This window comes from Hylobates moloch, unplaced genomic scaffold, assembly GCF_009828535.3.
Source record: "Hylobates moloch isolate HMO894 unplaced genomic scaffold, HMol_V3 SCAFFOLD_7, whole genome shotgun sequence".
NCBI lineage: Eukaryota > Metazoa > Chordata > Mammalia > Primates > Hylobatidae > Hylobates > Hylobates moloch.
Window position 1 is genome coordinate 101,650,140 of NW_026652282.1, and position 27,549 is coordinate 101,677,688.

General features: G+C 37.7%; 1 protein-coding gene across 3 annotated transcripts in view; it reads right to left on the minus strand.

The window, feature by feature from the left end:
• Positions 1-459: 459 nt before the first annotated feature.
• Positions 460-27,549, minus strand: part of LAMP2 (lysosomal associated membrane protein 2) — a 43,261-nt gene continuing 16,171 nt past the window's right edge. Inside the window, exons 4-9 of one of the 3 annotated variants that reach the window (XM_032757544.2) lie at positions 23,256-23,414; positions 22,133-22,317; positions 20,604-20,726; positions 16,907-16,970; positions 16,037-16,201; positions 460-2,916 (exon numbers count right to left, since the gene is read on the minus strand). In XM_032757544.2, coding sequence (XP_032613435.1) covers positions 2,774-2,916; positions 16,037-16,201; positions 16,907-16,970; positions 20,604-20,726; positions 22,133-22,317; positions 23,256-23,414 — 839 coding nt within the window. In that variant the 3' untranslated portion in view covers positions 460-2,773. Of the gene's footprint in view, positions 2,917-5,340; positions 5,864-11,720; positions 13,595-16,036; positions 16,202-16,906; positions 16,971-20,603; positions 20,727-22,132; positions 22,318-23,255; positions 23,415-27,549 lie in introns of those variants that run through there. The other 2 variants (XM_032757545.2, XM_032757546.2) reach the window with 2 other exon arrangements.

A 27,549-nucleotide genomic window follows, 5' to 3' on the forward strand; every position in this document is an offset into this window, starting at 1 on the left:
TCCAATTATATAAAAATTGAGCATTAGACTGGATTGTAAGGAATTTAAAGGAAATTCAGAAAATGGATAGCTCCTCCCCTTGCCCCACCATATCCCTGAGGTATATCTCACTCAGAATGAAATGAACTTCAACAATTAGTATAGTTCATCAATGCAGACAGACATACGTGGAAAGTTCATTTGTTAAGATGTTCTTACATTTGTTAGATTTCCATATTTTGTTTTTGATGTTTTCTTGTAATTTCCATGACTACGTAGGTCCCCCTATTCGAGGTGTCTGTACTAAAGGTTCTGTAGTAGTGCCTTCCTAATGACGGGACTTGGTTAAGTTGCAGATCTATGAGATCCTATGATTCCTGTTGACAATCCAAGAGACTAGAATTTAAGAAACTTAGATTATACAATTAAGTCTAAGCTCTTAAGGCTGAGCATATGGAATAAAAATGAGGTTATCCATAGTGGCATGGAATGTATGATCTTTATTAATTTTTAATCCATCAATCTAAAATCACACATACTAGATCAAACAGAAGTACCACAGTATGCTTTATTTTGCAGGTATTAATTGGTTCTCTAAATTGATACATCCAAAACTTTAGTTAGCAGCAAGCATCAGTTCTTCCAAAGCAGCTTAGGTGAAAAACAATTCTTTACATTCACCAGTTCAAAGTCGTACTGTCTGATCCACTGTTGTATTGACATAAAATTGAACTCAGTAGGCAAAGCTAATTGAACACTCGGCTCATAGATTTTGAACTTCCTTTATCTTATTGGAGTTGAAGCAGTTTTTAACCCTCTGTTAATATTCTGTATTTTAATTCTCAAAGAATTAAACACATATATTTTCTAATTAATTAAGATAGAGCCATGATAACTATTGAGGAATTAGTGATATTAGTCTCATACCCAAAAGGTAGAACACTTTTAAATGAACCCATAATTTTGAATGTATCTGAATTTCCAATTTATATGCTTAGCAAGGTCACAAGCTGATTTAATTAATCTGGCTTCTAGACAATCATCTCAAAAATATGTATTGAAATGAAGCCACTGTTCTTTATGATGCCATCGTTTTAACCAAATGCTTTTATAACAAATAAGCAGTTGTTCTCAAAAGAGAACATTTTAAAAGAAAACATTCTTTACATACTTAGCAATTAGAGGAGAGTGTGAATTTGCATGTCAGAGCTATAGAGTTCTAGAGGAGTTGTAGTTGAGCAATCTAACTTTCTACTCCAGTTTTTGAGATGTACATGTTTTTGAGATGTACATATAGAGAAGGCAGTAAAGAAAGATCTTGGTAAATTTAACAAACATTTGTAATTCCGGTTATTGGCAAAGGGTTCTGGCATGAGTTAATGGCAGCAATACAGTGGTGAGCTTCTGCATTGTGCTGAGAGGTAGATTGGGACTTAATCCTTGGAATGAATAACCAACTCACTTTATTTAAGGTTCAGGCTTAATTTTTTTAATCAAAAAAAATTTCTGAAGTGAAGGCAGATCTTTGGGAACTTTTGTTTTTAGTTAAATGTAGAGATAAAATAGCTTGATAAAATAAACATCTGCCTTACACTAATGACAGGTGTACAAAGCAGCCATTTGAACCCTAGACAACTTCAACACTGCTTCCAAATAAAAGGGCAATTCAACAGCTGAACCAATCAAGCAGACACAGGGATGAGTGGTCTCCAGTACCTTACACCAGAAGCCAGAGCCATTAGCGGTCCCTACAGGGATGTAAGTCTATATCAAGATCAACAAATGTACAGAATAATCTGGGTCCAGCTTTGGCTAGGCAGGCATCTGACTGATGACATATCAGGGCCCACTAACCTCTAGAGTAAGCACTTGTTGCTGTGAGAAAAAAGAAATCAATATATTAAAAATATCAACTAGAGCATATTCACGTAGGGAATGGGAGAGTGCAGGAGGCACACAAACAAAGTATATAGAGTTTTTGTTTTCAGTACAGGATAAATGAACCTTCTTAACAAGTTAAGGCTCTGAGGGAAAAAAACTTTCTAAACCATAACCTTAATAAACCATAGCCCATACAGGTGTTCCACCTTTAAAAAAAAAAAAAAGCTGGAGGTCTTACTTCATCCTTCAGTATAAATGTCAAGTCTGAGATAATCAGTATATTCCAAACTCTAGAACAACAACAAAAAGAGAAATCTCCTTGTTAAAATATAGTAGCTATTAACAGTAATGAAGAAGACAGCCAAACTTTTGATGTTAAATACAATATCATGAAGCCATTTCTTTCTTAACTAACAGAAAAATACAGAGTTAAATAATGCTGATCAGAAGGTGGTCATGAACCAAATTTCGTGTCTGCCACCAACAAAAATGAATCCATTATGTTCTTGAATTTATTTCCTGAAGCAAGTTAAATTCTTTAACACCTTTGATTTTGCAAATAACATCAAAGTAGTAAAATATAAGTAACTGTAACATATAAAATTACACATCAGTAAAAACGCTTTCATAATTGGATCCAGGGGCTTAAAATCATTATTTACTTAAAAAATTCTAAGCTGATTTTTTCTTTTAATTATACTTTAACAAAGGAAGAAAAAACAGAAAAAAATTGGTCCTAATATATTTTGTCTTAAATAAGTGTACTCATGCCCAAGTTAGCTAGGAACTCACTGAAGTTAGTCTGCATATCTTAAACAATCTATTGCACAGCATGTCCTGGCTTTTAGCCAATGGAAATGTAACTTCTAATTGAAAACAAAAACAAACAAACAAAAACACTAGATTTAATTGATTACACAGACTGATAACCAGTACGACTTTTCCTTCTTCCAATCATATAAGAGATAAAGACAACAATTATAAGGAAGCCCAAGGCCACACCCACTGCAACAGGAATAAGAAAGTTGAGGTCAGAGTCAGCAGAACATTCTTCAGCTGTTAGAAAAGAACAGACAGCAAGGAAAGGAAATTAGTAAAGAATGCAATTAAGTAGTAAAAAGCATGCAAGAAACAAGCATTTTGAAAGTGTACATAGCATAGTCTTTTATAGCATTACCTCTATTTTCTTATTTGCTCAATATCTCATTATCACTTTATCTAAAATCACACGAAATTCCTCAGTACGAAAAGCAGAAGGTAAGGGAAGAATGGGAAGGGTCCAAAATAGAGAATTGTGCTTGCCTAATATGGGAAGACTTTAGGTTTGATTATCTAATGACACTGGGTTAAGGAGCCATCTACACTTAAAACCATTGCCTGTGTATTTCCCTACTCTCTCCTTTGTCACACCTATAATTAAAGTATAAATAAGAATTCTGTATAAGTAATGAAATTTAAGTTAAAAAAGACAGGATCAAGAATGCAGTATATATATGTATATACACGTATATATATGTGTATATATATACGTATATATGTGTGTATATATACGTATATATGTGTGTATATATACGTATATATGTGTGTATATATACATATACATGTGTGTATATATACGTATATATGTGTATATAGGTGTGTATATATACATATATATACGTATATATAGGTGTGAATATATACATATATATACGTATGTGTATATATATATACACACACACACACACACACGCACAATTATTTTTAGCTGAGCAGTGGCCTGGAAGAAAAACAGCAGTATCTAATGCACTGCAGTCCATTCCACCGAACCACCAGGAAAGCAACATGTGCAATGTAGATTTTGAGCTCTGGATTCAGACAGAACTGAGTTTAAATCTTGACTCCTTCCAGTACTAGCCAAAGGACCTTGGGCAAGTTATTTAAACTGGGCCTCACTTTCCTCATCTGTAAGAAGGGGATAATAATACCTATAAGGTATTTGAGGATTAAATACAATTATGTTTCTAAGCATCTGATACACATCAGGTCAACAAGTGTTCATTCTCTTGTCTTTTCCTCTTATGCTCATGATCCCATCTGAGGAGGATTAGGTTTTGAAGTAGCAAACAGATTAAAATAGGAGTGTTTTGGTATATTACTACTGAAAAAGCCCATATTAGTATTAAAAAAAAAAAAAACTTAAGCAAAACATAGTATGGAAGCCCAAAGTGCCCAATTCTGATCTCATAATTTCAAGTGTAAACCAGCTGTTGTTTTACTGTTGAGTGACTAGATTTCATTAGGGGCAATTTTCATCAAAATGCTAATAATAGTTTTGTTGCCTACTTGATATGGAACCTCAATGAATTTCACTCCCCTTTCCGTAAATAATCGTTAAGGTCCTTTCCAGTAATAGCTAATGAAATTAACAAAATGTGTTATCTGGTGTGATTTATGATTAAGCAATAACTTGTACTTTTCTTCTAATTTTAACTTTTCCTCCTCTTGTACTTTTACCATTCATAAAAATGTTGCTGCGGTTCTGAGTACATAACACTCATCTCAGTAACCACACGTTAGGCTATGTTGAAAGAATTTACTATATTTTACTGAAAGCTCTCAAGGACTGAGAGCTGGGTAACAAGATACACTGTATTATTAATCAGGAAGTTATAGAAACTCTGATCATGCCCATATATACATACAATGGGTTAATAATACTTCAACGCGGAAGTCTTCTAGTCTATTAGCCTTCCTTCTTTATGTTTCATGTCTGTGCTACTCTTATACCATGGAATATGCTTCAACAAGGGCTGATTATCTAGCTCATCTTAATGCCAACAGCTTCTCTTTACACCCCCATCTATGCACTGCCCCACAGGGGCCATCTTGAAGAAACAAGAGCCTAGTTGCTATGCTTCACTGCCTCCCTTCTGAGATTGCTGTTAGCTTACATTTCATAAGTACCACACTGATGACAACACTAAATAGATTTTAATGCTCCAGAGATCAACAAGATGAGGTAGAGAAACACAACGCAATCTGTCCTAATTAGTTCACAGAATATTTCTATCTTTCAATACTAATCAGGCATCCAAAGAAGAACAAAACAAGAAACAAAAAAGCAAGTGGCTAAATATGCTTGAATCTTTTCAGTCTATACTGCTGAAAAACAAACAATTATCTTAAAAACTCTAATTACGAAGCCAGTTTAAGTTCTGTTGTAGCCTCTTGGGTCTGTATCATCCCTAGGGAAAAATCACAGGCTTGAGGTACTAACTTCATGCTTAACTTGAACTCAGAGAAATCAGCAAAAGTCACATAACCTTTAAAATGCTGATGGTCCTGAGAACATTCTCTACTTCATTCAACTGAAAACCAAGTTTAAGCATATCTGATGGGCATTTATACTACATCAATATTTATTTAATGAACTTTATGCAAAGGCACATTGATGAGTTTAAATCACTATAGTCCTTATACACTGAAACAGAACACCAGTAGTGAAATGATATTTATTAATTCCATTAAGACACAACTACATATTTTATTCTTATAATGGCCATGTTAATAAGTTCAAGGCATACTTCAAGGTTAGGATCAAAATTTGGCCAGGGCTTCTTAAGACAGAGCTTAAAACACTGCATGTTGATGTTCTTTTGAACAAGTTTGTCTCCAGGACCAGTAAATATGACACTTTGGATTTTAAACTGATTAATGAGAACAGGTTTTATTAATAAAGACTGATCTCAAAATGCTGGGATTGATAAAAGAATTAAAGTTTCAACATATCAATTTTAAGAAGTAAAGTGTTTCAACAACTGAGAGGTAAGAAAACCATGTTATTTGCATGTATTTTTATATAATCAATCAGGTTGCAGATTCTAAAATTGCTCATATCCAGCATGATGGCGCTTGAGACCAATAAAATAAGCCAGCAACACTAGAATAAGTACTCCTGCCAAGGCTGCTCCCACCGCTATGGGCACAAGGAAGTTGTCGTCATCTGCACTGCAGTCTTGAGCTAGATGTGGAGAAAGGACAATTGAGAACAGAAACAGTGACAAACTTTCAAATCTGTGTATTTTGAGTAAAATGACAGCACTTCCTAACACGCACATTTTGGTTTTTTATACCAAGGTAACGAGTCATTGGCATTTCATTATCAGCAAATGAGATGTTCCACAAAAGTGATTTTCCAAATAACCAAATAATACACTTTTAAGTACCAAGTAAAAATGCAGTCGTTTTGGATGAAAAATGTATAACATGGTCACATACTTCCCAGATTTCTTAAACAGAACATAATGAACAAATATAATTAGCCTTGCCTTGATGATCAGGCCGTGAGCTTTCAGAGGCAAACTGTTATGATGTCGAAGAAGCACAGTGCTTCAAATATTGCAGATTGTTAAGTATTAACTCACTGCATGAACAACTATACAAAGAGGACATAAGAACTCAATACATTACAATCTGGGGTCATTTACTAATGGGAAAAGAGATATAAGAGATATAAGCAGGCCCTGATGACATAACTGTTTGCCTCAAGATGCTCAGTCTAGTGTGAGAGTCAGACAAGAAAAATCAGTGGTTATAATTTCAAAATGTGTTGTGGTAGGAGCAGGCAACACAAAGTGCCATGGAAAAATTTCAGAGGCACACTCAAGTTTAGCCTTATTACATAAGACACACTTTGAAAAGGTGACACTTGAGCTGAGATTTTAAGGATGAATAGGAATTAACGATGCAAGTAATGGGGGAAGGGCATTCCAGGTATAAGAAATAGCACAGACAAAAATATGGAGAGTAAAAAGACACAGCACTTCAAGGGAAACGCAAGCAGGTTGGCATAGCTAGAACAATGGATCAAAAAGTATTTTCGGCTGGACAGAAGGCAGAAAAAGCGTACAGGGACCCAGGTCACAAAGGTACTATATGCTCTTAGGTAGTCTGGCCTTATCCTGATGAAAAAAATTTCAGCAGCAGGATATTAAGCAGGATTTCATTTCAGAAGTTATGGCAGATGGAGGTAGTAAGGTAGGAGGCATCTTTATCACTAGAGTCCAGGTAACCAATAATATTGTCCTGAGCTGGATTAATGAAGTGCAGAAGAAAAGCAGAAGGCACAGACTGGAGATCAAATTAGAAGGCAAAATTGACCAAATGGATGTAGGGGGTGTAGGAGGAGGAGATAATAGAATGGTTTCCAATTCCACACTTGACTGATTATGTAGATGCTGGTGCCATTCTATAAAAGAGGAAGAATATATGCATTTCAGTTTTTTGTATTTATATGGAACAGGGGGTAAAAAGGATACGTGGAAGAGAGAGATGCTCAGTTTTGGATATGTGAGTTTAAGATACCTGTGTCCTTAGTTGAGCATGGTGGCTTACGCCTGTAGTCCTAGCTACTTGGGAAGCTGAGATGGGAGAACTGTTTGAGCCCAGGAGTTCAAAACCAGCCTGGGCAGCGTATTGAGAACCCATCTCAAAAAAAAAAAAAATGACTATGTCCTAACCAAGTGGCTATATGAACATAAGTGGTAGTTAAAACATGGGCAAGAACATTTCTCAGTAAGGGGAAGTAGAATAAAAAGAGGATCAGAGACAAAAACCCTTGGGAACACCAATACCTGTGGGATAGACAATGGAGTAGGAAAAAGATGTAAAAGGGCAGATAGAAAATGGCGCCAGAGAAGCTAAGGATGGAAAGTTTCAATTAGGGTGGAAAGACAGCAAATAATATTAGAAAGCTTTGAAACATGTCCATTGCCTCTAGCAATATGAAGGGTGGGAGATATGAGTAAAATTGCTGCAGGTTTAAGAGGGAATGGGAAGTGATTGGTTAGGACATCAAGAACTTGGGCAGGGTAACAAATACAATACTCATTTTGAGAAGTTTAGAATGATTAAGGCAGGACAAAAGGGAGGTAATTAGAAGGGGGACATAGGGACAAGAAAGGATAGCTTCAGGTTAGAAGAACTTAAATAGGATGAGGGAAAGAGCCATTAGCAATTGACAGAAGATGCTGAATGGTACAAGTTCTCCTACAAGTTAAGAGAAATTGGATTCCAAAAGCATAAGACATAAGACTCAATACATAACAATCTGGGGTCACTTAGTAATGGGAAAAGAGATATAAATGGGCCTTGATGACATAACTGTTTGCCTCAGTTTAACGAGGAAAAGAAAACCTACTCTGAGACTGGAGAGGAGGAAGGAATGGTACAGATGGATACACTTGCAGGAAGGAAGTTAACTGCTATTTCTATTTCCCATTTCCTGTGTCTTGTTGCCCTAGTTCTCTGCCTAGCTTGCAGTCTACCAGGGACTGATAAATCAGATAACTAAGCTTATTAGAATTGTATCAAAGATAGGACAAATAGGCAGCATGGCAATTCTGATTGTGCTTGCATTCAAGAAATGTGCCAAGCTTTCCCTGCCGCCCCCACTAGCCTCTGGGGCAACAACTAGGAACTAAATGCAACCCTGGAGCTTATGAACTTTTCTGACATTGACTTTGGCTGCCAGTTCAATTATTTTTTTAACTTGCTTCTTGGTTCTGTTAAGAATCCAGAGAGCTGAGGTTGCCAGATGTGACCTGTGAATAGATGGTGTTAAGAGTCCCCAGTTAGCACCTCCCCTACAATTTCCCAAATTACCACCCAGCCCATAAACTATTAGGTGACATGTACGATAAAGTATTATGCCGTGGGTTTAATATAACTTGGTTTTTTAAAAATTCATTAGTAGATTAATTTCTTATTCTGGCAACAGACTCATAGTTCTCTCTTTCCCAAATTGGGTATTTGACCTAGTACTGAAACGACTTTCATAAATACTGCCAATAAGGCTTTCATGTAAGACAAATATTCCCAGAGTAGCTCAAAAAGGCAATTCCGCTAATACAAAGATCTTTCTAGATACTGTCACTTACTTAAAATGCTCTCAATTAGTATGTGAAATATTAATTTATAATAACTATTGATTGTATGAATTGAACCTTTAAAAATTATTTAGTTAATGGAAAAAATTGTGGTAAAACAGTAACTTTAATGGGATCACATTCTGAAGAAAAGAAAATCTCATCCTATAAGTCATTTTGATCTGATCTACTTGCCTAATGTATACTTAACGCTGTATTGAAAATGCTTCTGGGGAAAAGTGTATTTGCAGAAGAATTTAATAGCCACAGAAGCAATAAAGATTTTTAAAGATTAACAAATTCCATGGCCACTAAAATTTCACTAAGAAGTTTCATGTAGATTAAAAATGCTGTTAATCTTCAATTTTCTGCCAGTTCAGACATTTTTCAAATACAATTTTCAACACAAGAACTGGAAAGCTGAGGTATACATTTACAACAAAAACTAATAAAACTTCTCTTAAAAACCAGTTGAGGCCAGGCACAGTGGCTCATGCCTATCATAACAGCAGTTCAGGAGGTCGAGGCAGGCAGATCACTTGAGGTCAGGAATTTGAGACCAGCCTGGCCAACATGGCAAAACCCCATCTCTACTAAAAAAATAAAAAGGTAGCCAGGTGTGGTGACACTCGTCTGTAATCCCTGCTACTTGGGAGGCTGAGGCATAAGAATTGCTTGAACCTAGGAGGCGGAGGTTGCAGTGAGCTGAGATTGCACCACTATACACACTCCAGCCTGGGCAACAGAGCGAGACTCCATCTCAAACAAAACAAAACAAACAAACAAACAATGGAGTCAAAACTTCTTTTTGGAAGGATCAACATTAAGAAGCACATTCTTAGGTGATATCTTATTGGTTATATACATTTTATATCTATAATCAAACTGTGTTAAGTAAATCACATGCATCTGAAAAGATTCGTGAAGCTACTCGGTATCATTCATGAATATCTATACCAGTTTCAAAGACAAGAAATGGTGATTATTAACGCAGAAAGTTAGCTACCAGGGTAAAAGAAAAGGAGATGGGTGGAAGATGAGCCCAAGACAATTTAACATTATCTACCTAAATAAACAGATGAAATACTATCATCTTAAAAATGTCCGAGTCTTATAAGAATTCCTCCTGAAAACTGCAGGAAACTTAAGTGGTACATTTTACACAGAACTTACAGTATGTTCTTGATACGTAACAAGTAGCTTCTTATCAGATTCCTTCTAAAGTACTAAGATGTATGAAATACTAAGATGCATTCCTCTGAAATGCAAATTATCACTCAAAGAAATGAGTAGCAGGATTTTAAAGCCCCCACCCACTGGATGAAGAAATTGAGACACTAGAAGTTAAACAACTTGGCCAAAGACAATGGTAGTTAACTGCAGAGTTTGCAGCCGTGATGACTAACTGGCATTCACATGGCTTAACTGGGTAATTCAGAGAAAAGTTACCAGCTACATTGCTAAGTTTTCTTATGTGATATAGTAAGGTGACTAGGTAACTATCTGTATATGGAAATTGGAAGGCTCAAGTATTTTAGGGTGATCTAAGTAAGACAGAGACTGCACACAATCCTACGTTGGTTCAGATCAATAGCTCAATATGTATGGCTGCAATGTAAAGCTACTATGTAGAGATATTTAGGAATTTAGAAAAGTGTACAAAGAGATACTCTGAAGCTTTTATGGTTCCCTAACTGACTATGCATCAGGTTCAGCAGGGGAGCTTACACACACACACACACACACACACACACACACACACACACACTCTCTCTCTCTCTCTCTCTCTCTCTCTCTCTGTCTCCTCATTAGACCTACTACGTTAAATCCTCTAAGGATGGAGCCTGGAATCTATTTTTATAAAACGCTTCCCAGGTGAATCTTATTCTGTAGCCTGCCTATCATCAATCGAGGCCTATGTATGGGGCTATTCTTCCAGATAGTAATATACAGACAGAACATCAGAACATTTTGCAAATAATTTAATCCTACTTCTAAACATTTCTAAAGTTTTTCCATTTGAAAGAAATTGCCATTATGTGGTATACAAAATCTTGACTTTAACCAATGGGAAAAAATGTGAGCAAATTGCCTTAAGAAATAAAAGAATCTTTATTGTTTTAGAAGCGATTTTGAGTAAACAGACAGGCAAATATCTAAAGATACGATACATCAACTACTGGTTTAAACATTTGAAGAAAAAACGTGGAAAGTATTTACATGGACCAGTTTCTTTATACAAATGCTAAAACATGAAAAACACCTAAAACCAAATAGAGGGTTACCATCAAGTATGAATCAAGTAATACAAATAAAACTACAAAAGGTACAAAGAACATGTAGCTATAGGAAATAATAGTGTAAATAGCAGTATATAAACTGGCCCACGTAAAATACAAAAATATTCACTGAAGTCAGGTTTTCTATAAAACAGTGTTTATTAGAGGTATTTTACTATGAATCAGGCATATAATCTGAATGTAGAAACTTTTAGAAATATTAACAGCATTCAGTCAGTGCCACACACTTGTGCTTCCAATTATTTTTTTAAAGCTGCTTTGTTTTGACTTGTGAAATAGTTAAGGCCTACATTCTTATACACATTATCCATCTTATAAGGTTAACAATTTTACACTAAAACACAGTTTAAATTAAAAATGATTTTGAAAAATCACATCTATATTTAATCTTTAAGAAGTGTTTTAAGCTGGTAATGCAGCTCACTGTAGCTCTAAGAGAGAGGTTAGTCAGGATCTGATCTTGAGCCATAAAGGTTTTCAGGCTAAACAAAGAGCAAATTTAAGTGACGGAAAATATTTATAATTCCAATATAACTCAGTTATATTGTTATAAAAATACACATGCTAGCATGTGTGTGTGTATTGATCCATTCAAATCAAATTTTGGAACCAGACATTTTCTCATTTTCTATGAAATGAAGGGATCACATAAAACCCCACTAAACAACCCCACAGGAACCTTCCATATATGGCTGCATATTAACAATTTTGATATTTGCTCAGCCATTCCAACACACACCAAAAAAGTTCTCCTAGAAGCAGCAAGAAATATTTGATGTGTTAACTATCAAGCTGATGTATGTTGCTTTCTCCTATAAACATTAGGTGGTGCACGGTAATTTGACAATTGGTGCATCTCTCAGAGCACAAAACTGAACACAAAGCACATGAATTAATAATGATTCTACCATAACGAATAATAACAAGGAAAGTTTTGATTAGCACAGAACCATTTAAATGTGAAAGCCAAATTAGTAATGTTGTAGCAATCAATGCAAGCTGGAAACAAAGAACAACTTTTTAATGGGTTAAGATAAGACCAAGACTTCTGGGTTAGATGCAAGTTTTGTTTGTTTGTTTTGTTTTGTTTTGTTTTGAGACGGAGTTTCATTTTTGTTGCCCAGGCTGGAGTACAACGGTGCGCTCTCGGCTTACCGCAACCTCTGCCTCCCGGGTTCAAGTGATTCTCCTGCCTCAGCCTCCCGAGTAACTGGGATTACAGGCGCCCACCACCACGCCCAGCTAATTTTTTGTATTTCTAATAGAGATGGGGTTTCACCATGTTGGCCAGGCTGGTGTCAAACTCCTGGCCTCAAGTGATCCACCCACCTCGGCCTCCCAAAGTGCTGGGATTACAGGCGTGAGCCGCCACGCCCAGCCTAGATGCAAGTTATTTTATAAGTGTAAGTGCACTTTGTTATCTAGGTTCTAGGACACACTGGCATTTCTTAAGAAAAAGAAAATAATAAAATACATCACTACCAACAAGAAATATTGGAAGGCTAAAGAGAAATCTGCATTAATTTTAGTACTGCATACAGCGGCCAATTTATGAGCACAAAGTACTAATGCCCTCAATTGGCACTGGCAAGCAATTATCTCTAAAGCACCTAAAAAATGGATTGAAATGCCCAGTTGGAACAGTCTCATATCTTGCAATTTAAAAGATTGAAATATCCAGTTTTTTTAAAAAAAGATTAAACAATAAGATTAATACCTACTCTAAATTTTAAAAAGCTTTTGTATCTTTTGTCATTACAGCCACATAAATACAAATGTATTCAAAAAGCATTAGAAAAGCATTTATTGCTAAGAACATAATAATACCAGCCCCTGTTCAAATCTACTATTATATCTCTCAAAGGTCAAATATGCAGCAATGCCAAAGTAGCTAAGTTAACCTGCAAACAAAAATCACACACACACACACACACACACACACACACACACACACACACACACACATACAGAGCAAAAGGAGCAAGTACAAATCCACTGTAGAACATGTTGTTCCAACTCAACTACTTGCAGGGAAAAAAAATCTCTTTTTCAAAAATTGTTTTTTCTAAACTGTGTATTTTTAGTCTGAATGTCTAAAATGAAAACACTGAAATATTAATTCAAGACAATAAAGTAGAACTTATAATCCAGTGATTTTGCACATCTTTTGCTGTAAAAATAACAGTTTTAAATTCCTTGGTTGGAAAAACCAAAGTCAGGCAACTAACTTGTAGTTGATAGTTTTTTGTTTAAGTTTGAAATCCCCCATACCACCCATTCTAAAGAGCTGGACTGCAACTAAATATACCTTAAGTTGACCAGTATTGCATGTTGGAACTTGTACTTGCTTTTTTCTTTTGTAACAGAGATCACGTATTGATTAGTGTTACAGAGTCTGATATCCAGCATAACTTTTTCTTCTGCCAATTACGTAAGCAATCACTATAACGATAATCAAGCCTGAAAGACCAGCACCAACTATAATTGGGATTAGAATGGTGTCATCATCCAGCGAACACTCTTGGGCTGTAGGTGAGAAAAAGTGTGTAACAAATAATGAGTATAATCACAAAAGAATGTCCCGAAGTCAAAGATATTGATTTAAAAGTCAGAAATGTTCTTACAAGATCAACTTCAAGTAACTAAGACAGGTATATTTTTAGATAAAGCTATAGAAAATGGAGAACTGTTCTAGAATTAAAATTCTGAGACTTTCTTTGTCCTTTCATTTGTTTATGTGTATATATGCAGATATTCATATCTATGAATACATGTATATTCATTTACATCTATAAACAGCTCATATTGTAATGTGCATATATTATATGTACATTATATGTGTGCATATATATAATACATGCACATTATATATGATATACGATGCACACATTATATGATATATATTTGATATATATGTGATATATATAATGTGTGCATATACATATATATATGCATGTATATGTTTGTTTATATTCCAAGTCCTTTCCAAAATAGGCATATTACTTTCTTTATCAGAAATAAAGGGAGCTAATCTAGCCCACTTTTACATAGCCAGATTAGACTCTCAGTGGTAGCGTGAATGTCTTTGGGGAAAGTGGAAACAGGATCAGGAAGGTATCATGTGATGAGAATAGCCAGGCTGGCTCTGAAGGCTCTTTAGGGTCAAGGGTCAGCAAGCTGTATAGCCCATGGGCCAGATCTGGTCCAAGAGCTAAAAATGGCCTTTACATTTTTAAATGGTTGAAAAAAATATTTTGTGACACATGAGAGCATATAAAATTCAAATTCCAGTGTCCATAAATAAGGTTTTATTGGAACCCAGCCACAGTCATCTGTTTATGTGTTGCTGTTTTCGTGCTACAATAGCAGGGTTGAATAGTTGTGACAGAGACCATATGGCCCCAAAGCCTAAAAACACTTACTGTTTGGAACTTTAAAGTTTGCAGATCGTGACTTAGTACATACAATTTTAGTGGCTGCAAAGTCAAGAAACTGGGACCTCTTACTAATTTGAGTGTGCTTACTGCATTTCTTATCTGGTCAGGGTTGGCAGCCTAAGGGGGCTATTTTTTTCTATTTCTAGAAAGTGGTCTGATCCAGTAAAATCTAATCAACACTCTTCTGCCTTATTGCAATTCTATTTCTTTCCCCATACAGTCAAATATTACCTATGTGTTGTATTTATAGGTACCCACAGCCAAGAACCTAGTTTCACAAATAGATTATACATTCAATATCAGTATTAAATGTTGTATATCTCTTTGGGTGATATTTTTAATTCTATGTACATAAAAACCAAAGTTTCAAAGTAAGAGAAAGAGCACAGCTCATCTCTATTACAGGTGACTAGATAAACAGTCTTGAAGTGATGATACTAATACTGCAAATGATTTTAAATTGTAAACACAAATCTGGACTTAAAATTAGGGGAATAATGAAGGGGAGCCAGATAAAACGTCCAAAAATAAAGCTACTAAAGGATCAAAATAATTGAAGTACATAAGCAAAACAGGCAAAAGGGAAAATGAATTCTTGTAAATATTTTTAAAGTGTAACTAACATCTTTAATCGCAAGAATGGTAGGGTGGAGAGCCCAATTTATTGTGGCCTAACCGAGTCAGACTAGGTATTCAACACCACTGCAAAAGTAGTCGAATGGCTCACAGTATTTTCGCTTTTAAACACAGCTTCCACATTTCCTTCCAAACCATAGAATGGTTGAAAAGGATGTGGATGCCTGGAATAGCTCTGCTCAACAGAGTTGTGATCCACAAACCCCCAATTTTAGGTAATAGGCTTAAAAGGACAAGTCAATTAAGGAATTTTATGTGCCTTTTTTCTTCATGCAAATTTTAATCTTGTAATGCCAAATATGTCTTTCATATTCATATGAACACATTATAATGAGCCCTTCACAAGGGTTTCATTAAAAATCTAACAAATACCACCATTATCCCTGAGTGATCTTCAAAAAGCCTCATTTACACTGGCACATGCTTTGAAAACTCTCCAGATCGTTTTGGCTGGTAAAAACATAGTTCATGATATTTGAGGCTTTGCTACCGCTCTTTATCTTTTGTCTTAACAAAATCGGCCCAAACTGCTTTCATTCAGGTATGAAAATGTTTCCAGTGAGAAGACGGCCTCAGGAAGCAGATGCAAGATGCTCAAAGCTGCCCCTCCCAAGTGCCATCTTCCCTACAAACTAAAACCCGTACCTCAAATAAAGCTCACTTAAAGCTTCTATCAGTTCTAGCTTTAAGAACTTTTTTTGCAAATGATTTTAAGATCACAAAAACATCTCGGTTGAGCAAAATGATGAGCCAAATATAGAGTTGCACAATTCGCTCAAGGCTATGAATTCATATTCCTCTATTTCAACGTTTAAATGTCTATGATTCAAAGGAAAAGCCACCTATCAGTCAACATAAGAACATAAATTATTAATGAAGTTTGCTTGATTCTTACCTGTGGAATACTTTCCTTGTGTCACGTTGAAAGGCTGAACCCTTAGATCAAAGGTATTTATCTGAAATGCTCCAGACACTGAAACAGTCTGCTCTTTGTTGCACATATAAGAACTTCCCAGGGGGGCATCCCAGTAGCTGAGATTGTTATTTGCAATGCTGAAAACTTCAAAGAAAAGAAACAGGTTAGTAACTTCTTATCCTATCAACATCAAAAATGGGAAAGTTGGCCAGGCACAGTGGCTCACGCCTGTAATTCCAGCACTTTGGGAAGCCAAGGTGGGCAGATCGCGTGAGCCCAGGAGATCAAGACCAGCCTGGGCAACATGGCGAAACCCTGTCTCTACAAAAAATACCAAAAAAATTAGCTGGGCATGATGGTGCACACCTGTAGTCCCAGCTACCTAGGAGGCTGAGGTGGGTGGTTGGCTTGAACCTGGGACTGAGCTGTGGTCACGCCCCTGCAATCTAGCCTGGGCATAGAGCGAGACCCTGTCTAAAAAAAAAAAAAAAAAAAGGAACAATCCTCAGGGTTTTTCAGTGAAGTATGGGAGCCTGGGGGACAAGATCAACCCACAAAAAGCAATTCTTACCATAACTAGGTTCCCTTATCTTTCTATAGATGTTTCTATAGTCTAAAAATCAGTCACAACCTTAATTATTATCTACCCTACTTTGAAAAGATGGGATACAGAAAAAGACAGAACATCATAGTTCTAAGTTACTGATTTTAAGGTATGATCAAGGTACACTTTTTACATAGCATCTTCTGTTTCATTAAATAAGGCACTATTTGGTAATAAGACCATTGTAATTTCTAATTCTTCAGGGTAACCCACAGTCTTTTTCCCCAGGCCAATGCTTCGCTTACCAGAGCCATTAACCAAATACATGCTGATGTTCACTTCCTTCAGATAAAATCGGTTTTCATTTTTCTGTTTGAAAAAGAGCTTCTAGTTAATTAACATATCACAACTGTCTACAGATAACAGATACGGTTAATATCCACAGAAGAAGAAACCATGCAGCAGAATAAACTGCAACTAAGTAAAAGAGAACTCATAATCTGACAGAAACCCCTTTCCTCTGTATTTTGTTTCCAACTTTTGGAGCACAGGTGTAGTCATGTGGATCTCAGACACTTGAAGATTTATGGCCTCAATTTTATTCCTCCTGTCACTTGCTGAGCCCTCACCACCTCTAGCCTGGATCACAGCAGCCTCTTAAGAGGGCTCCCTGCCTTTCAGCCCCTCCAGCCCTAATCTTTCCTTTTCACTGCTATTATCTTTCTGAAGTACTCATCTGATCAGCCAGTCATTCTAATAATTTCAGAGTGCAAGTACTCCAGGAGCTACCAAAATGAACCACACTTCAATCCTGCCTTCACCCTGTTTGCAATCTGCCAGGGAAGGTAAGATAAACACATAAACTACCATATCACAAAAAAGAAAGTGAGAAGTCATGAAAATAGGAGAGAAATCACTTCCAAATAAGGGAGGAGAAAAAGTAATGCCAGCTTAGGGATGGGGCATTTTGAACCGGGCAGGATTCTCTTAGGAAACAAGCGGGAAAAGGGGTATTTGAGAGAGCAAGAGTATAAATAATGGTAGTTAGAAAATAAGCATAATCTCAAATTTTTATGCTAGCATTTGAGCACTTACTAAGTGCCCAGCACTGTTCTTAAAACTTTACATATGATGCTTCGCTGAGTAAGTACAACACTCCTATGCAATAGGTGCTGTTATCATCCCCATTTTGGGAGTATGGCTGCAGAATCTATGTAATTATTATTACTATGTTCTCCTACCTCATAAGAAGTGCATAGAGGACAGGATGAGGGAAGCACCCTGAAGGAACTGAAGGAAACATAAGGTTCATAAAGAGGGAGTGAAGGCTGAAAATGCAGGCTGCATTGCATGGGAGAAAAGAAGGCTTGAACTACCCAGCCATGGACTTTAGATGTTACCTTGCTGGCAAAAGAGAAACATTGCAAGGCGGGCAGACCACGAGGTCAGGAGATCGAGACCGTCCTGGCTAACATGGTGAAATCCCATCTCTATTAAAAATACAAAAAATTAGCCAGGTGTGGTGGCACGTGCCTGTAGTCCCAGCTATTTGGGAAGCTGAGGCAGGAGAATCACTTGAATCCGGGAGGCGGAGGTTGTAGTGAGCTGAGGTCTCGCTACTGCACTCCAGCCTGGGCGACAGAGCAAGACTCTGTCAAAGAAAGAAAAGAAAAGAAAAGAAGGAAAAGAAGAAGGAAGGAAAGGAAAGGAGAGGAGAGGAAGGAAAAAGAAAAGAAAGAAAAGAAAAGAAAGAAAGAAAGAAAGAAAGAAAGAAAAGAAAGGAAAGAGAAAGAAAAACACTGATGGAGAGATGTGCTTTAGGAAGGTTAAGTTGATGTAGAACAATGGAGAAGGTGAGGAAGAGGAGCAATCAGGCAGGAGCTGTTTGAATGGTCCAGGCAAGAGGTAATGTGGACTGGACCCAGAGCAAAAGCAATGGGGAGTAAAAGCTAGGGGACAGACTTCAGAGAAATTTCAGGAAGAAGCATAATGGAGGACTTCACACCTTCATCACATCCCTCCTCGACTTAGGCTACATCTTGGCTTTGCATTCAAGACTCCACAATTTGTCCCAATGACTTTTCCATATTTTCACTAAACATATAACACTCCTCATTCTCCCAGCTGGTCTTGATTATGCCCTTTACCCAGGGATAACCTGCACTTTCCCACTTACTCTCCTTATCTCCCTACCAATACAAACCAGACCCATCCTTGAAGGCCCAGCTCAAATGCCATCTCTGCCATTAAACCTTCCTGACTCTCCTCCAGCCAGAATTAACCTCTCTCTCCTCCATTCTCCTGCAGCACTTTGTACTATTCTCTGGTCTGGCACTCATCCCATTTCATATAAACCTTCCACAGTACTCTACTGCCTACAGAATCGAGTTCAAAAGCCTTGGCATGGCATGTAGGCCTTTCACAAAAATGGCAATTATCTGCAGATTTCTCCCATTACCACTAAACTGTGGGCACTTTAAGAATACTGGCTTTCTTCTTCATAACCCACCATAGCAGCCTGCACATAACGCACTCAAATTCTATAAATTCTCCTAAGGAGCATCTATCATGACAGGGTTGAAGGCAATAATGGGCCCCACTGAACTCTGGGGACATTGCAGGGTATCTCTTGATTTTTCAGAGTGCCTGTAGCATGATTAAAATGTCACTATTTTGGATTACGTTTTAAAATAGCCTGCTGGGTAAATTAAATATTGTAATTCTTAAATACTAAACATTGCTATATGAGAGTCAAGAGAAATCATGTTCCTCTTAGGAGTCTACCACAGCTAGAAAGATCAAACTCAATCACTTGAAAGGGAATAAACCCAAAATACTACTTTCCTCGTTCTTATTGACCATAACCCCTATTAGGTAACTTTAAAAGAGAATGTGCCTGAGGCTTGCTTTTACCATACTGGAGAGGACAAATTTAATGAGACATTTTCAATAGTAATTCACTGGTCACATGGTACTTTAACAGAGGAATTATTTGAATGCTGGAAAAAGGAACATTTTTGGAAACCTTTCCAAAATATAAGTGCCTAATGTAATCCTCAATTACTCGGCATATATTCTAAAGAGAAAAATGTGCTCAAAATTTAGACTCAAAATACCAAGACCACATATGAAATAACAACATACCTACTTTTTATATATCAGATGTTGAGATTATTTCCCCATCCCCACAGTAATCTGATTTAAAAACAGAACTGGTTTTTATCTAATTACACAATATTTTTAGTTTGAGAATAGTTGGTGGTTCAACATTTTCCCTTACTTATAGCTATCTTCTATTGCACCAGTCTCATTTACCACAACACGTTCACACATACATCCCTTCACAGAAATTATGGGAATAATTGCTTCTGAGAAGGTGGAAATAAAGGTCCCCGATGATTAATTTATGCTAGCAAGAAGTAGAACAGGTATGCTCAACCCAAAACCTTCTGTTTAGGTTTCAGCTCTTGATCAACAATAAAAACCTGAATGCTGCCATTATAAATTGTCCTGATTTAATGAATTCATATACACACTTAACACAGAGCTTGGTACATAGTAAGTACTCAATAGATGTTACCTATTTTTATTACTGACACTATTACAAATAATATAGCCTCCAAATGGCTTCAAATAGTATCATAGAAAAACATGAGCACTACCTAACCAATAACTGAGAAAAAATTATCACGGAAATTACTTATGTATGGATAGATTAGACAATTGTGGTTTTTTTTTTATGTGAGTTAATTCTTGCTTCTATCCTAGAGTCTGTCTAATGGCAAAATGGCCACTCTTGGTGAACATTAATGCAAGAGTCCAGTCCACAGACCATTGCACAGACTCTGAGGGATGAACAGGGATGAATGGACTACACTTTATAATTGAGTACTGTAGAACTGGAAAATAAAGCTAAATATCCCCCTCCCCCCATGCAACTATTTAGACTTTCAGATGTGTTTCTAAGAGAATGAACCTAACTTTAAAAAATCTGTTACTCACCACAGCAAAGACAAAGTCAAGATACTTAATGGTGCTGCTATTGAGTCTAAGTAGAGCAGTATGAGAACGGCAGCTGCCTGTGGAGTGAGTTGTATTGGGGTTGATGTTAATAACTGAAGCAACCTTCAGGAGAAGAAGAAAGGGAAAAGGTACAGGTTAGCTATAAAAGTGGCCAGCAAAGCCTTATACTCTACCAAAACCAACTTCAGCATAAAACAAAAAATCTTTTGTCTGGATACTTAAATTCATGGTGTCTTAACTTTCAAACAAAGTTGGCATGGGTCCTCAAGCTGTGACTCAGACAACTTAAAAAAAAAAAAAACAAGAGGGAAGCTTCTACAGTAATGAGCCAAATGAAAACACACATTTTTATGGAGCACAAGAGCCACCTGTCTCGCTTGTTTAAGTCACAGGATCCTGGAAATCGGATTTGTTTCTTGGCACTCCCTCTATAGCCTGAGTGGAACATTGCAACTAGAAGTGCCATCATGTACTTGGGCACGTCTACATGATCCGAGTCATCAAATAGCTGGAGAAACGAATAGCTGTGCCATTCCCGTACGCCAACCTACACTGCATTTCAGATCAAAGTGTGAAGGAGTTATATTTTAAACTGACCGAAATAAAGGCCAATTGTTTGTACTCTGATCCACTGATGGCAAATAGAATCTAACCCCAAAGAGTACTTTAAACTGCTAGGTTTTCTGCCAGCCAACACAACACCTGAAAGTGACATTAACACTTCATGGTTATAGTAACTCCTAACTAATCAAAGCTCAACAAGCCAACATGAAATCTCCATTTAAAACTGAATCGGGCTGGGCGCGGTGGCTCACGCCTGTAATTCCAGCACTTTGGGAGGCTGAGGCGGGTGGATCACTTGAGGTCAGGAGTTCAAGACCAGCCTGGCCAACATGGTAAAACCCCATTTCTACTAAAAATACAAAAAAAATTAGTTGTGCGTGGCAGTGCATGCCTGTAATCCCAGCTACTCGGGAGGCTGAGGCAGGAGAATCACTTAAACTCTGGAGGCGGAGGTTGCAGTGAGCCAAGATCATGCCACTGCACTCCAGCCTGGGCGACAGTGTGAGACTCCGTCTCAAAAAAAAAAAAAAAAGAAAAAGCTGGACGTGGTGGCTCATGCCTGTAATCCCAGCACTTTGGGGGGCCGAGACGGGCGGAGCACGAGGTCAGGAGATCGAGACCGTCCTGGCTAACACAGTGAAACCCCATCGCTACTAAAAAAATACAAAAAATTAGCCGGGCATGGTGGCGGGTGCCTGTAGTCCCAGCAACTCGGGAGGCTGAGGCAGGAGAATGGCATGAACCTGGGAGGCGGAGTTTGCAGTGAGCCGAGATCACACCACTGCACTCCAGCCTGGGGGACAGAGAGAGACTCCATCTCAAACAAAGAAACAAACAAAAAATGGAATCATTCTAGTAACACTACCTTTGGGCTGAAGGTAGGATACGCAATATTTGAAATGAAATGCAAAAAGGATGTATTGATAAAAAATAGACACCTATACCTTATCCTGAGTGATGTTCAGCTGCAGCCCCATGGTAGCCAGCAGACAAGTATCATTGCCATTATTAACTGAATAGGTTCCAGCTTCTGGTTTTTCCTTTGGAATAGGTGTTGTAGTAGGAGATGGCACAGTGGTGTGTACGGTGGGTGCCACTGTTGAAGTTTTGTCTTTATCACACAGGAACTCTAAAACAGGCAAAAAGGGACAAAAGAAACCAAAGCGGACATTTTCTTAATTCATAAGGCCAGGGAAAATAAAAAAAAATTTCTCATAATAGAAGTCCAAAAGGGTTATATTAGGGGAAGAGAATATCTTGTTAGTATATCTGAAACAAAATTAGGCAGAGGTTCTTAAACTGCTGCTTCATATACAGAATATCTACATGAGTTATGACACAGCAGACAAACTCAGGACACATCCCTATGTTTTATCCACTCACACATGGCCACATACTCGTCTTTTTCAGACCCTTAAATCTTTTTATTCCCAGAGAACTTTGCCTGCCTCTGATATGAAATTCAGAGAGTTAAGTCTTAAATTTTTGGTTTTTTATTCCCACATACAACCACCATAAGGAAGGATACTGTTTACTAGAAAAAAGCTTAGACATCATCAAAGGACTTAAATACAAATGAACAATTTATTTGCATTAGCCCTATGGCAAATCATAGGCATTTCAAACTCTTCTTAGGAAGTGTTAGTAGTTTTCCAGAACTGGTGAATGAGAAATTATTACCTTTCCATAAAGCTACATAAAAATTATAAAATCAACTTTAAAAATTCAAGATTAGAACATGAATCTGATTTCTAAGCTTTGGTCTTGGAACTGCTAAAAAAGCTGATAATCAAGCTATCTGAGGATCTGTTCAAACAATGGTCAGGTTTTATCAGCTGAGAACAGTATAGGTAGTGTCTTTTAAAAGACCATTCCACAACATGTGCATCAAAAACTTTAAATTGTAAGAGCCACAAAAATAAGAATTGCTATTATTTACAAAAACTTTATAGCCTAGTAAAAGCTATGAATAAACCTTAATATATAAATGCTTTCAGATAATGACTTCAATGAAAGCTACCTACTCTTAAATTAGGATCCAAGTAGAGAAATATATACTTTACTCACCATTTGTGCTCACTGTGCCATTTTGGACAAAAGCTTGTACAAGAACATCCCAATAGTGTTGGACAACATCATTCTTTTCCAAAGTTGATAAACTATTGCATCTAAAAAGGTCATTCAATGGAATTTTGATGGCCAAAAGTTCATCAACAGTAAGAATTCCTATAAAACAAGATTAACAATGGCTGTTTCCAAGAAGGTAGGAGAAAAGTAATAATATAAATATATTTGTATGGGCTTTCTTCTTCTCTCTGCCTGCCCTACCCCAGGCCCAAAGTGACAAAGCGTATAGCATGCTCAAGGGCATGATCAGTTCACTGTGGCTAAAACATAAGGAGTAAGGGGGAAGAAGAAATGGGGGTTAGGGGCTGGGCACGGTGGCCCATGCCTGTAATCCCAGCACTTTGGGAGGCCAAGGTGGGTGGGTCACCTGAGGTCAGGAGTTTGAGACCAGCCTGACCAACATGGTGAAATCTCGTCTCTACTAAAAAGATAATAATTAGCTGGGCGTGGTGGCAGGTGCCTGTAATCCCAGTTACTTGGGAGGCTAAGGCAGGAGAATCCCTTGAACCTGGGAGGTGGAGGTTGCAATGAGCCGAGATCGCCCATTGCACTACAGCCTGGATGACAAGAGCAAAACTCTCTCTCAAGAAAAAAAGAAAAAAGAAAAAGAAATGGGGGTTAAGAAGGAAAGACAAGTTGCAGGTGATCATACTTTGAAGCATCTTCTATGATCTAAGGCCAGTTTGGGCTTTTCTTTTTAGCAGTCGAGGGCTAGCCTCAGTTTTTAAAGCAGAAAATAACACATATATAATTTATTTTAAGGAAGATAGCAAATTTGTAGGGGATAGGCAGGGGGAAAAGCTTTTCAGGGAAGCCACTTAAGAGGGAAACCAGAGGGTGATGGTCTGGTTAAGGTGAAGGGTAAGGGAGGGTTGCCTAAACTAAGATGGTGTGGGGCAGTAGAAAGAGAGCAAAGAAGCCAAACTGAAAACACTTATCTATGGTAGAATCAACAGGACTTATTGACTATAACTAAGGACGCAAGAGAGATGGATTAATCATACATTTGTATAGTAAATCCTTATTTTTGTTTTACTAGTCCCAAGTAAGTTATATTAACTCCAATGAGCTTACAGAACCTCTTCCTGGATTAAATTTAAAGATGATTCCATTTCAGGGAATCTTCAGAATATGAAAGCAGTAAGTTACAGCCATTTCATATAGTTTTTATTAGCCTGCGTAGATTGAAACTTCAAAAGACTATGATCACCCAAGTGGTTTGGCTTCTTTTGGAGAAGTAGCAAGAAAGGAAAGTATCCAAGGTCCTTAATATAGGCTGCCTTCTGTGCCTCTCCATCATGTAGCAAGCAGCCACACAATGCTGCCTTGGCACCCCCTAATGGCCATAGGAATTAAAAAACAAAACAAAACAAAACAAAAAACAAAAAACCAATGAACAAGAACATTTTTCCCAGAATTGCTTCTCACCGTTAACAAAAATGAATAGATATGTGACTGGCTGTATATAGACCGACTCCAAAAATAAGTCAGTGAAAAAACAACTTGCAGACATATTGGAATTATACTATGAATAGCTTTTTTTAAACTATGTATTGTTTATGAACATGTACTTATATAGTAAAAAACAAACATAAAGACAGGAAGGTTATACCCCAAATTCGTGAAAGTGTTTGCCTCTTAGCAGGCAAGGAGGAAAATGGGTCTGGGGAGTGAAGACAAAGGAAATATCCACTGTATCATCAACGTTTTACCTTTTTAATCAAAAAGTGACACAAACATTAAAAAAACAGCATTTATTAATTCTGGATAATGGGTACATATGGGTCTGCTATATTATTCTCTGTATACATACATAATCTTTATAGATATATAATCTTTATATATATGTATATGTAGAGCCTTTTAAAAAACCCTTATTATATATGTAACTTCTATATATATATAATTTTTTTTGAGATGGAGTCCTGCTCTGTTGCCCAGGTTGGAGTGCAGTGGCATGATACGAGCTCACTGCAACCTCCACCTCCTAGGTTCAAATGATTCTCATGCCTCAACCTCCCAAGTAGCTGGAATTACAGGTGCGTGCCACCACACCCAGCTAATTTTCGTATTTTTAGTAGAGATGGAGTTTCACCATGTTGGTCTCGAACTTCTGACCTCAGGTGATCTGCCTGCCTCGGCCTCCCAAAGTGCTGGGATTACAGGCACGAGCCACCACACCTGGCCAGTACATTTCTATATTTTAATCATGAAAAAAATTTAAAAAAGAAAAAAGCAGCTTCAATGTTACTTCAATTATCAGATGCCTAAAAATAAATTAGTAGTTTTTGATTTTTATTTTTTGAGACAGAATGTCGCTATGTTACCCAGGCTAGTCTCACACTCCTGAGCTCAAGTGATCTGCCTGGCCTTCCAAAGTGTTGGGATTACAGGCGTTCAGTCACTGCACCTGACCTAAATTAGTATTTTTTTGTTGTTGGATGGGGTAGGGAAGGGTCTCCCTCTGTCGCCCAGGCTAGAGTGCAGTGGCGTCATCTTGGCTCACCGCAGCCTCCGCCTGCCAGGTTCAAGCAGTTCTCCTGCTTTAGCCTCCCGAGTAGCTGGGATTACAGGCAGGCACCACTACCACCCAGCTAATTTTTGTATTTTTAGTAGAGACAGGGTTTCACCATGTTGGCCAGGCTGGTCTCAATCTCCTGACCTCAAAGGATCCACCAGCCTCAGCCTCCCAAAGTGCTGGGATTACAGGCATGAGCCACTGTGCCCGGCCATAAATTAGTATTCTTGAAACACTGAACTATATCAAAAACAATTATCAATAGTCCACTTCAGGAAGCCATTTAACATTCCAAATAGTTTCAAATATTATTATATAGAAGGTAGTAATTTAAACAGTAATCCTCCCTTTGTTTTAAATAAAAGGGGAAAGAGAGAAGTGTTAACATTTCAGGGTCCATAGTTTTTCTATCCAAATATGTCAGATTAAACACCTCCTCCTAATAACTGCTAACAACTGCTGCCCCCGTAGTCCAGGCATTTATTACATCAGCCCTTGATTACTATAACAGCTTCTTAAGCCGGCATCTCTGCCTGTAGCCTCCTCACTTCTCAACTAATCCTGCAGAATATTCTTTATAAGCTACTGTTTCTGCTTTTGTTATATCATTCTCCTGCTTTAAAAACCTAAGATGATTCCCCAGTGCCTACCCCATCAAGCTAAATGTCTTTCCTTGGCTTCCAAGGCCCCCTATAATTTAGGCCCACTGCATTTAGCCAACTTTATTTTCCTTCTGCTACACACACAGCCTCTGATTTAATCAGGCAGCTCTCCAATTACTGCCGCATATGCTATGCTTCCCCCTGCTGGAAACATCCTGCTCAAAATCCTCCGCTTACTCAAATTCTACCATTAGCTGAGTTTCAGCTCAGGTCCTACTTCTCTACCAAGCTTTCTCACTACTCTAACACACACTGAGCCTTCCTTTATCACTCCTCCCAATCAGGACCACTTGTGGGAACACGGGAACACTTTTAAATCAGCCAGTCTTTTTTTTTTTTTTTGAGACAGGGTCTCTCTCTGTCACACAGGCTGAGTGTAGTGGTGCGATCACAGCTCACTGGAGCCTCAACCTCCTGGGCTCAAGCGATCCTCCACCCCAGCCACCCAGGTAGCTGGGACCACAGGCACACACCACCACACCTGGCTTTTTTTTTTTTTTTTTGTAGAGACAAAGTCTTAATATGTCGCCCAGGCTAGTCTTGAACTCCCTGGCTCAAGTGATCAGCCTGCCTTGGCCACCCAAAGTGCTGGGATTACAGGCATGAGCTACCATTCTCGACCTAAATCAGGCACTCTTAACCACAGGGATCTACATATGGGTTCAGGGACTATGTTCCATATGCAAAGTTTACTGTGTACTTTTTCTTTCTTGAGAGGGAGTCTAAAGCTTTCCTCACACTGTCAGAAGAGATGAACACTCTACTCCCTCAAACAAAAACGCAAACAACAACAACAAAATCAGACTGAGCTCGATGTTTTCCAATTTTTCCATGTAACTCAGGAATAGCATTTAGCTTTGTCTCCCCAGCTCATTCTTAGGTTATTCGAAAGTGAGGGGGCATATCTTATACTAGCTCTGAAAGGCAAAACAGGGCACAAAGATAAACTAAGAGAGCCAATAACCATTTGCTTTAGTTATACTCTAAAACTAAGAGATTAGTAAACAGAGCACTAGGATTTGATTTCCAAGTCTCATTCTGCAATACCTCCCAA